A 12,466-nucleotide genomic window follows, 5' to 3' on the forward strand; every position below is an offset into this window, starting at 1 on the left:
AAAGTCTTTTGAACTTCCTATTCATCAAAGAATCCTAATTTTTTTTTTTAAAAACTGTACAACTGACAGACCAACAACTGTTTCAACATTGATAATAATAATAAATGTTTCTTGAGCATCAAATCCTCATATTATACTGATTTGTGAAGGATCATTTGACACTGAAGACACTGACACTGGTGATGCTGAAAATACAGCTTTGATCACAGGAATAAATTACACTTTACTATATATTCACACAGAAAACAGCTGATTTACACTGGAGATAATATTTAATACTATAACTGATTTTTGTTGTATTTTTAATCAAATAAGCGCAGCCATGGTTAGCAGAAGAGAATTCTTTTAAAAGTATTTAAAATCGTACCGACCCCAAACTTTTGAACGGTAGTGTATATATAGTTATATATACAGTGGTGTGAATAAGTTATTACCCCCATGCTAAAGTTGCCTAAAAAGAGGAATAAAAAATCATCTTTTGGAAATTAATCTTAATGCCTTAATTAGAAAAATGAGGAAAAATCCAACCTTTAAGGACACCAATTTTCTTTGTGTATGAATAATGTATCATAAATAAATAAATGTTCTTCCTTAAAATACAGGGTCCATAAGTCAGGACACCCCTATGTTAAATTCCCATAGAGTTAGGCAGATTTTTATTTTTAAAGGCCAGTTATTTCATGGATCCAGGATAATATGCATCCTGATAAAGTTCCCTTGGCCTTTGGAATTAAAATAGACCCACATCATCACATTCCCTTCACCATACCTAGAGATTGGCATGGGGTACTTTCCATAAGATCATCTTTCAATGCAAATCAAACCAGCTATTAGGCTAACTGAAATAACACCATGCCAATCTCTAGGTATGGTGAAGGGAATGTGATGATGTGGGATATTTTAATTCCAAAGGCCAAGGGAACTTTATCAGGATGCATATTATCCTGGATCCATGAAATAACTGGCCTTTAAAAATAAAAATCTGCCTGACTCTATGGGAATTTAACATAGGGGTGTCCTGACTTATGGACCCTGTATTTTAAGGAAGAACATTTATTTATTTATGATACATTATTCATACACAAAGAAAATTGGTGTCCTTAAAGGTTGGATTTTTCCTCATTTTTCTAATTAAGGCATTAAGATTAATTTCCAAAAGATGATTTTTTATTCCTCTTTTTAGGCAACTTTAGCATGGGGGTAATAACTTATTCACACCACTGTAAACTAATATATTATATAGACTCTACATGCAAAGTGAGATATTTCAAGCCTTTATTTGTTATAATTGTGATGATTATGGCTTACAGATATGAAAACCTTTTCACAATATTCTAATTTTGAATTTGGGGTTTTCATAAGCTGTAAAAATTAAAACAAATAAAGGCTTGAAATCTCTCACTTTGCATGTAATGAGTCTATATAATATATTAGTTTCACCTTTTAAGTTGAATTACTGAAATAAATTAACTTTTGCACCATATTCAAATTTTGCGAGTTTCACCTGCACTTTAAAAACAGTGAAATATTATTATTATGTAATCATCTGTTTTCTATGTGAATATACAGTAAAGTGTAATTTATTCCTGTGATTTTCAGCATCATTACTCCAGTCTTCAGTGTCACATGATCCTTCAGAAATCACTCTAATATGAGGATCTGATGCTCAAGACACATTTATGATTATTAGCAATGTTCATATTTCTGTGGAATCTGATACATTTTATTTTTCCAAAAGAACAGCGTTTATTCCAAAAAGATTATTTTGTCTTTACTGTCACTTTTGATCAATTTAATGCGTCCTTGATGAATAAATGTATTAATTTATTACTTACTTATCCCAAACTTTTGAATGTTAATGTTCACAGATTCCACAGCATGAACTGAACTTGATATGAACTGTTTTCAACACTGATAATAATAATCATAAATGTTTCTTGAGCATCAGATCCTCATATTAGAGTGATTTCTGAAGGATCATGTGACACTGAAGACTGGAGTAATGATGCTGAAAATCACAGGAATAAATTACACTTTACTGTATATTCACATAGAAAACAGCTGATTTACATTAGAATAATATTTCACATTTTTAACTGTATTTCTTATGACATAAATGCAATTTTGGAGAGCAGAAGACACTCATTTCAGCAACATTATTCTGATTATTATTTTCTCTTGTCTCAGCTGTCAGTTCATTCTTCAGGTGTGTGTGTGTGTGTTGTCTCATGTATTACACACACAGTAATCGATCCTCTTCCAGCTCACACACTCCGCCGCCTCTGCTGTAATTCTGCACCTTCATGTTTAGTGTTTCTTGATGGCGACGTCGTTCCCTTTCCTGCGAACACACACACAATCCCAGCGGACAAAACACATTCTGTTCTGTGTTTTATCAGGAGACTCGGACAAAAGGGCCAGAATCGGACAGATCTGAAGCTGTTTCAGGAATTCTGCTATCTTTCTATTGAGATTCTGCAGCTGTAATGGGTGGAAACTCTAAAAACAAGATGCACAATGTAATGGGAGTGATATCAATCTGTCTTTATATGTGTTTATAGATTTAGGAAGCTTTTTCTCACACTATGATGTTGCAGAATTATGTTGTGATCCTGCGAAACATTACAATATTCCTCTGTGTTTCTGTCTTGTTTTCTACAAAGAAAAGCACTTTACTGAAAAATTATTTATAAACCATTACGTTGTTTTTTTTTACAGTCAAACTAAAATTTACTGGAGAAGAAGCAAAATATTAAATCTGAAAAAATGAAGTAAGTTTGTGTTAAAACAAGAACAAATATCTGTCAATCGAGTCAGAAAAATAATCTAAATTCAAAGGGAAACAAGATTATTTTTCTGACTCCAATGTGTCCGTTACAATTAATAATTTAGCCGAAATATGCAAGTTGTCAATCATATTTTGTGGATGAAGTGGGCGGTAATCAGGAGGTTATTTTTCCACCTAATTTGATTTGTGAAATCTATGGCGTGTCAGATTTATTATAAACCATACGCCATAGGAAGCGGTCTCATGTATCATCTCTTAACTGACAGGTACAAAATGAATCAAATGTATTCTGGGCCTTTTTATCCAGTAATTTCATTAAGATGGAGGACAGAGTGAGCTTTAATTTGATTGGTTCCTCGTATCAAGCGAGTGTTTCCTCTGCTCTGTTTAGCTTTTCATGTAAAAATGATTTATTTGGCCTGTTCCGGCACGTAACCCAAACCTCTGAAAGTGATATGAATCTGAGACTGATTCTAATCATGTGAAGCTCAAATCTCATTTGGATCCCGATTAAAGCTTTCCCTCTTCTATCTGCATCAACTCGTTACATTATAATTCAGGACAAGGCAAGGCGGATTACACCCACTCTATAATTAAGAGCTTTTAAATTCTCAGTTACATGTGATTTTTGATTCGATTTTAGATGAATGACGATATTTTGGTCAAATTTACCATATATAAACCTTACACTGGAAAAAAAATATGTTCTTCCTCAGTGTTTCTGTCTTGTTTTCCAGCACAAATATCTAAATATTCTTAAATCAAGATACATTTACTGGAGAAGAAGCAAAATGACTGAAGATATTAAGTGTTGATTAATAAAATAGTGATCAAAATGCTTAAAACAGGAAAAAAATATCTGCCAATGGTGTCAGAAAAATAATCATGTTTCCTCTTTGAATTAAGTTTATTTTTTCTGACCAAATTGGAAGATATTTTTTTCTTATTTTAAGCATTTTTTTTTTTTTTTGAGAACAAAACTTTTTATATATTTGTACTGGGGCTTTCAAGTGTTTAAAGTTTTTAATGTAATTAATTACATGACGTGCCGATTATTTAATCGATCCCCCAAACAATCTTTTAAAGTCATTGTGTTTGATGAGAAAAGGGTAACACTTTACTTGAAGGGGTGTTCATAAGACTGTCATGACACCTTCATAATCATGACATGACACATGTCATGAATATGAAGGAGGTTTATGCATGTTTATGACAACTGTCATTAAGTGTCATTCGCTCAATTATGACATTTTTAATGCAAATATGACATTGTTTGAGATGTCTTTGTCATGACAACTTGACATTACCAAGACAACACAACCTGTCATAAACATGACATAGCAGATAAATTATCAATAATTTAGAAACTACTTAGCTTCAGTAGTTAAGAAACTACTTAATGTCATTAAATGACATTGTAATGACAAATTCAATGTGTACCACTGTAGTCGAGGTCAAGAAATATATTCATGACACAGTTATAATGCCTCATGACAGCCAATGTGAAAACTAACCACATGACAGTTTAATGTAATGTTAACCCATAAAGCTAAGTGCTTTCTTAAGTTTGATAATTAATCTGCTATGTCATGTTTATGACATATTTATGACAGGTTGTGTTGTCTTGGTAATGTCAAGTTGTCATGACAAAGACATCTCAAACAATTTGCATTAAAAATGTCATAATTGAGCGAATGACACTTAATGACAGTTGTCATAAACATGCATAAAACCTCCTTCATATTCATGACATGTGTGTCCTGTCAGTCTTTATGACAGGTTGTGTTGGTAATGTCAAGGTGTCATAACAAAGACATCTCAAACAATGTCATATTTGCATTAAAATTGTCATAATTGAGCGAATGACACTTAATGACAGTTGTCATAAACATGCATTAAACCTTCATATTCATGATGTGTCATGATTATGAAGGTGTCATGTCAGTCTTATGCACACCCCTTCAAGTAAAGTGTTACCACACACACTTTTAAAGTCCCCCTGTGGTGTAAATCCAGCGTTTAATGTTGTTTATGTGTCTATGTGGTGTTATTAATACGCTTTAAGACACACCATGTGTAAGTTCATAAGTCGACAGCATTGCTGAGTATTTCCTCCTTAAAACTGCAGTGAACCAAAGACAGTCTCAAAAACACGGTTTGAAATCGCTGGTGTTTCTGACGTCACAAACGACCTTGTAACCAATCAGATCAACGTGTGATCGTCAACCAGTGGATCTCTGAGCTGAGGGAGTGAGTGGAGGCGGGGCTCATTTGCATATTCATAGAACCGCGCTTTCTAAATGAGGCGAGGGTGTCGAGTTACATTTTTTCAAAGACATTTTTTTAAATATGTTATTTTGGTGATCAAAGATTAGTTTTAGAGAATAAAATGATTGACTCATGGGAGACTGTAAACAGTCTTCCAGGGAATTCCCAGAATTCTTTGGAATTTCAATGATTGTCCAAATCTAATGTTGCAGCCTGAGATCATACTGTAAGTGCATCTATGATTCATATGATCTTTATATCTGATGGAGAACAGGATTTGAGCATGTTTGCTCTACTTGTGATAACATCAGTTAAATATTAGTGATGGTCCTTAAACAAAAGAGAGCTCAGTATTGTCTAGATCAGAAGTAAACTGTTTAGATTGGCAGCTGCTGATGTCTGACTCAATATCTCAGTCTAAACTAAAGCCAACTGCAAATGTGATATTGAATTTATACATTTTAGACACAATATTGCCAGTTTTGCCAATAAAAGTAGCCCTAAACGAAGCCAGAGCAGAACTGCAACACGTCTCTGAGAAACACAGCGGTGATTCATTACTGAATGAATCCACTGTTTTTAACGACTCGAGTGAGTCATTGATTCAGTGAATCATTCATTAAGACGCCACACGCTTCGTTCCTGAATGAATGATTCAATGACTCACTCATTAAGACAGTGATTTGCCTTTCATATTTAGAGTATCATTTAATTTTTCATTCATTTCCATGCACCTCTGAGCTGCATTAAACAATCTGTGTAAAATATACCTGAATGCCACTTCAGCGTCTGAAAAAACATTATGGCCACATTTATCCCTTAAAAATCATCTTTGATCACCAAAATGACATTCAACTCGACACGCTCGCCTCATTTAGTATGCGCGGTTCTATGAATATGCAAATGAGCCCCGCCTCCACTCACTCCCTCAGCTCAGAGATCCACTGGTTGACGATCACACGTTGATCTGATTGGTTACAAGGTCGTTTGTGACGTCAGAAACACCAGCGATTTCAAACCGTGTTTTTGAGACTGTCTTTGGTTCACTGCAGTTTTATAGAATATTTTTATAGAATATTTTTATAGAATATTTTTCAGATATTTTTCTGCAGGAAATACTCAGCAATGCTGTCGACTTATGAACTTACACATGGTTTGTCTTAAAGCGGATTAAAAACACCACATAGACATAAACAACATTAAAAGCCGGATTTCACGGGGCTCATTTGCATATTCACAGAACTGCGCATACAAAATGAGGCAAGGGTGTCTTTTTTAAGACAAAGTTTTTTTTAAGGAAAAAACGTTTAAATATGTAATTTTGGTGTTCAAAGATGAGTTTCAAGAGATCAAATGATTGACTACAGGGAGACTTAAAGTGTTGACTTAATTCATGTTAACAAATGTGTTAAAACGTTATAACAAGCGATGTTATGTTAGCAATGTGTCAAACATGCTATAGAAACATACTAATTCATGCTAGCAATGTATTCAAATGTAACAAACGCAAAACATAAAATAATGTTAGACACATGCTAAGACAGGCTATGAAGCTTATAAACTTTAAAACTTTGTTTCAGGCGAGCCTTTATCACGCTAACATAAAAGTTTGTCCCAACAATTCAGCTCAAGTTTTGTTCTCATCTGATACACTAAAAAATCTTGGGGTTTTTTTTCTACCCAAATCCTGGGTTGTTTTCTCAGTGTTTGGGTAGTGTTTATGTTACCCAGCTCATGGGTCAGACGTAACAACCCAATGTTTAGGTAGTTTTTGTGTACTTCTAATGTTTAATTTGTCCGAGCTTAATGTAATGCAATATTCAAAACTATATAAAATATGCTATACTGTGAAATATGATTAAAAAAATAAAGGAATTATCATGCAAACCAGTGGTTGTGTGGAACCTTTTTTTATACAAGTTTAGAGGATTTAAGTTAATATGTAAAATTTATGTATGAAGTAAAACAAAAAAGAGCTACAAATGAATCAACCATTATGCTGGGTTAAATAAACGACCCAATTTGCTGGGTAAAATCAATCCAACACGTGTTCTGTCCTGTATACCCAGCCCTTGGGTTGAAAACAACCCAAATTTGGTTGTGTTTTTAGAGTGTAGTGTCAGTGCAGTCAGATCAATAATATTGTCTTTAAACCCCAACTAAGCAAGACAATATTTTTTTCCCATTAAGGAAATGAGCTCTTTGTTTAGAGCAGATATGAATGGTTGTGATTCTATAGTATATTGTACGGGACGCGCTGGTTGTTTTGGTAAGGGCGTCCCGTTATATGTGTGTGTGTGTGTGTGTGTGTGTGTGTGTGTGTGTGTGTGTGTGTGTGTGTGTGTGTGTGTGTGTGTGTGTGTGTGTGTGTGTGTGTGTGTGTGTGTGTGTGTGTGTGTGTGTGTGTGTGTGTGTGTGTGTGTGTGTGTGTGTGTGTGTGTGTGTGTGTGTGATGGGCGGTTCAGTCACTCATGACTTTATTCCCTCCACACCAGGACTTGCAACTCCTGGAAAATGAGAGCGAGAGAAGCGCTGAGAGTTTAGCAGAACCCAGGTTGAATTACATCTAAATGTTTAATTTTTACTTCTAATATTTGGATCCCAGCCGAACATGGACGCGCAGAACAGCACCGCGGCGCGCGGGATCGAGCCCAGGATTCCCACCATTCCCGCCATCATGTTCATATTCGGGGTCATCAGTAACATAATCGCCATCATCGTGCTCTGCAAATCCAGAAGAGAGCAGAAGGAGAGCACGTTCTACACACTGGTCTGCGGTCTAGCGGTCACGGATCTTCTAGGAACAATCCTCGCCAGTCCAGTGACCATCGCTACATATGTGAAGGGCGCGTGGCCTGATGGAGACCCGCTGTGCCAGTACTTCGGATTCGTTTTGCTATTTTTCTCCCTGGCAGGGTTGAGCATAATCTGCGCCATGTCCATCGAGAGATACATCGCTATCAACCACGCGTATTTCTACAACGATTACGCGGATAAGAAACTCGCCGGAGTGACGCTTCTCGCCATTTACGCATCAAACATCATGTTCTGCGCGCTCCCGAGCGCGGGTTTCGGAGAGGTTAAGATGCAGTATCCTCAAACCTGGTGCTTTATCGACTGGAGGACCAATGTCAGCACGCATGCCGCGTTCTCCTACATGTATGCTGGCTTCAGCTCGCTCCTGATCCTGGTCACGGTGATCTGTAACGTGTTGGTGTGCGGCGCGCTCATCCAGATGCACCGGAGCTTCGTGCGGCGCACGTCTCTCGGCACTGACCCGTTCCGAGCGTCTGACCCCGGCAGGACCCGCAGCTTCGGCCGCCTGGCAGGCGCGGAGATCCAGATGGTGATTCTCCTCATCGCAACATCTGCTGTCGTGCTCATTTGCTCCATCCCGCTCGTTGTAAGCTCTCGGAACGCTTTGTGTCCCGCTTTATCTCTCCAATTCTGTCTCAGATATGCCCATCTTATCGGCAAAACAAAAACTTTCTCACGATCTGCGTCGTGATTTTCCACTGCATTGTGCGATTTAGAATGAATCACAGAGGATGATGATGATAAAGTCTTAAAGGAATATGCTGAAATAGTCTCGGGTCACGGTGTCATCTCACAATATAAATATTTTGAAATACAATATTGGTTCAAAACAAGAACTTTCTCACGATCTGATTTTCCTTCAGTGTCATTTTTCTGTATTGTGCTACAGATTAGAATGGATCCAGTCCGATCTCATGAAAAAAGTGCGTCGAATTCTATTTCTCGTGCCATTTATACGCCAAAAATTGTTTTTGCGTGCATATGATACACACTTTATGGCGTGTAATACGCACGCACTCCTCACCCCTAATCCGACAGTGGTTTACAGTGCGTATCATTTGCACGCAAAATTATTTTTTGGCGTATAAATGGCACGAGAAATAAAATTGGCCCAGGTTTCCACTTTATTTCGATAGTCCACTTTAGACATTCTACTTAGGCTACTGTAAGTATCTTTGCAACTACTGTACATGTCAACTAACTCTCATAGACTGCAGTAGTCTGTTAGGTTATGGTTAGGTGTTAGGGTTCGGGTTAGGAGAATAAATTGACTTGTAAACTTAATCACTCCAATTCTGCGGTCAGTCTCAGATTTGACTGTGTTATCGACAAAACAAGAACGTTCTCACGATCTGCGTCGTGATTTTCCTTCATTTCTTTGTGTGTGTGTTTTTTTTTTTTTTTGTTGCATTGTGCTTCAGATTAGAATGAATCTCAGAGGATGATGATAAAGTCTTAAAGGAGTATAAATATGCTGAAATAGTCTTGGGTCACGGTGTCATCTCAACTATATTAAAATACAGTAAAATAAAGGTTCTAAAACAGGGGTTCCACAGATGCAAAAGAGGAACCATTTTGGTTCCCTAAAGAATCTTTCAGTGAACAGTTCTTAAAAGAACCATTTTTAAAGTGTGAAGAACATTTAAAAAATCTAAATAACCCTTTTCCTCCATAAAGATGTTATAGGTTTTTTCATGAAACCATGCATTCTTAAAAATAAAGGTTTCACATTTAACATGGTCCATGGAGCCTTTTTTTCTCCTTTAGATTATAAAATATTCTTCACACTAAATGGTTATTTTAAGAACTGATGACTGAAAGGTTGTTTCTTCTATGGTATCTGCATATATATATATATATATATATATATATATATATATATATACACTCACCGGCCACTTTATTAGGTACCCCATGCTAGTAACGGGTTGGACCCCCTTTTGCCTTCAGAACTGCCTCAATTCTTCGTGGCATAGATTCAACAAGGTGCTGGAAGCATTCCTCAGGGAGTTTGGTCCATATTGACATGATGGCATCACACAGTTGCCGCAGATTTGTCGGCTGCACATCCATGATGCGAATCTCCCGTTCCACCACATCCCAAAGATGCTCTATTGGGTTGAGATCTGGTGACTGTGGAGGCCATTTTAGTACAGTGAACTCATTGTCATGTTCAAGAAACCAATTTGAAATGATTAGAACTTTGTGACATGGTGGAAGTAGCCATCAGAGGATGGGTACATGGTGGCCATAAAGGGATGGACATGGTCAGAAACAATGCTCAGGTAGGCCGTGGCATTTAAACGATGCCCAATTGGCACTAAGGGGCCTAAAGTGTGCCAGGAAAACATCCCCCACACCATTACACCACCACCACCAGCCTGCACAGTGGTAACAAGGCATGATGGTTCCATGTTCTCATTCTGTTTACGCCAAATTCTGACTCTACCATCTGAATGTCTCAACAGAAATCGAGACTCATCAGACCAGGCAACATTTTTCCAGTCTTCAACTGTTCAATTTTGGTGAGCTCTTGCAAATTGTAGCCTCTTTTTCCTATTTGTAGTGGAGATGAGTGGTACCCGGTGGAGTCTTCTGCTGTTGTAGCCCATCCGCCTCAAGGTTGTGCGTGTTGTGGCTTCACAAATGCTTTGCTGCATACCTCGGTTGTAACGAGTGGTTATTTCAGTCACTGTTGCCCTTCTATCAGCTCGAACCAGTCTGGCCATTCTCCTCTGACCTCTGGCATCAACAAGGCATTTCCGCCCACAGAACTGCCGCTCACTGGATGTTTTTTCTTTTTCGGACCATTCTCTGTAAACCCTAGAGATGGTTGTGCGTGAAAATCCCAGTAGATTAGCAGTTTCTGAAATACTCAGACCAGCCCTTCTGGCACCAACAATCATGCCACGTTCAAAGTCACTCAAATCACCTTTCTTCCCCATACTGATGCTCGGTTTGAACTGCAGGAGATTGTCTTGACCATGTCTACATGCCTAAATGCACGTAGTTGCCGCCATGTGATTGGCTGCTTAGAAATTAAGTGTTAACGAGCAGTTGGACAGGTGTACCTAATAAAGTGGCCGGTGAGTGTATATATATATATATATATATATTAAAGTGTTTCGTCAAGATCAGTATTTCGTTTCTTTAGTAATTCTTGTTGGTGGCATTTGAAATGATCACAAATCCCAAAGTAAAGAAAACAGAACCATAATAGTATATATTTTGTTAGAATTGATAAATGATACTTACAATACTAAAGTTAACAAGATCTCCTCTAATGTGTCTGTGTTCAGATTGATGTTCATATTTTCTTTTGATGCAATGAAATTATAAAAATACAATATTGAAAACAAAACCTTTTAATGCTACTTCTAATCATGATGTTTTATTCCTTGAAGCATTTCGGTAAAAATGGACAAAATTAATGTCATTATAAAAAAAAAAAATCTCCCAAACTTATGAACATTTAATGTTTATAGTAAAGAACGGTTTAATTGCACATTTGTAAGAATTTAATTGATGATCACATTTACTGATATCATAACTGCCCCACTGCACATATTCACATGCAAAATGTTTTAATAATGTTTGTCAAATGCATACTGAAAATGTAGTGTCACTTTTTTTTTTTTAGGTCCAGGTGTTTCTCAACCAGCTTTACAAGACGCCAGTGGAGAAAAGGCTGGATCGAAACCCAGATCTGCTGGCGATCCGCTTCGCCTCCACCAATCCCATCCTGGATCCCTGGATCTATATCCTCCTGCGTAAAGCCGTGCTCTCCAAGCTCATCGAGAACATCGAGTGCCTCTTCTGCAGGCTTGAGGCTCAGAGACGGCGGGGACAGGGACTGGACGGAGCGCACGTGTCCTCAGTCTCCAGAGACTCTCCGTTTGCTGTGTCTGGAGGACTCGAAGAGCTCGCTGAAGCCCCTGACACCTGTCAATCAAACCTCTGTCTGTCTGAAGCGGCTTCTCAATCCTCCGATCGCAGCAGTTTAGACAGTCGCTCAAAAGAGCCGAGCTTACAGATGACTATAACCAACGAGACTCTCCAGGAGAAGAGCATTTAACTCTGAAGAGCGTCAAGAGAATCTAAAACAGCGACGCTTTAACCTCCATTTCACTGATTATTTATTTATTTGAGCGAATCATCTGTTTATCAGCTATAAAGTTGTTTATTGGTTCTTTATTGGTTCCATGAAGAACCTTTAACATCCATGATCCATTCCATAAAAGGTGTTTATAGTGGAAAATAAAAGGTTCTTTAGATTTATCAATGCTTGATATTGAATCGTTCACTGTAAGGTTTGGGGAACCACATTTTTTTTTCTTGCACTCTTAAAAATAAAGGTTCTTTATTGGCGTCGAACCTCTAACATCCATTTCACTGAATCTGATTATGTATTTATTTGAGCAAACCATCAGTTTATCAGCTATAAAGTTACTTTTTAAGTCTTTATGCTCTTAAAAATAAAAGTTATTTATCGGGATTGATGTTCCATTGAACATTTCCATTCCATAAAAGGTGTTTATAGTGAAAAATAAAAGTTTTTAGATTGATCAATGCTTGATATTGAATCGTTCACTG

General features: G+C 37.3%; 1 protein-coding gene across 1 annotated transcript; it reads left to right on the forward strand.

The window, feature by feature from the left end:
• The first annotated feature begins 7,541 nt into the window (after nucleotides 1–7,541).
• ptger4a (prostaglandin E receptor 4 (subtype EP4) a) lies at nucleotides 7,542–11,948 on the forward strand. Its single transcript, XM_056241945.1, has 2 exons — nucleotides 7,542–8,459; nucleotides 11,514–11,948. Exons 1-2 carry the CDS (start codon nucleotides 7,668–7,670, stop codon nucleotides 11,946–11,948), a joined length of 1,227 nt encoding a protein of 408 aa, XP_056097920.1. The 5' UTR covers nucleotides 7,542–7,667.
• The last annotated feature ends 518 nt before the right edge of the window (nucleotides 11,949–12,466 follow it).

This window comes from Rhinichthys klamathensis, unplaced genomic scaffold, assembly GCF_029890125.1.
Source record: "Rhinichthys klamathensis goyatoka isolate OS25496 unplaced genomic scaffold, OSU_Roscu_1.1 h1tg000685l_1, whole genome shotgun sequence".
NCBI lineage: Eukaryota > Metazoa > Chordata > Actinopteri > Cypriniformes > Leuciscidae > Rhinichthys > Rhinichthys klamathensis.

What these genes read in the sequence shown, in the direction of transcription:
- ptger4a (XM_056241945.1), top strand. Translation starts at nt 7,668, where the DNA reads ATGGACGCGCAGAACAGCACCGCGGCGCGCGGGATCGAGCCCAGGATT. An exon ending in TTTGCTCCATCCCGCTCGTT is followed by an intron (nt 8,460 to 11,513) that starts GTAAGCTCTCGG and finishes TTTTTTTTTTAG; the next exon opens with GTCCAGGTGTTTCTCAACCA.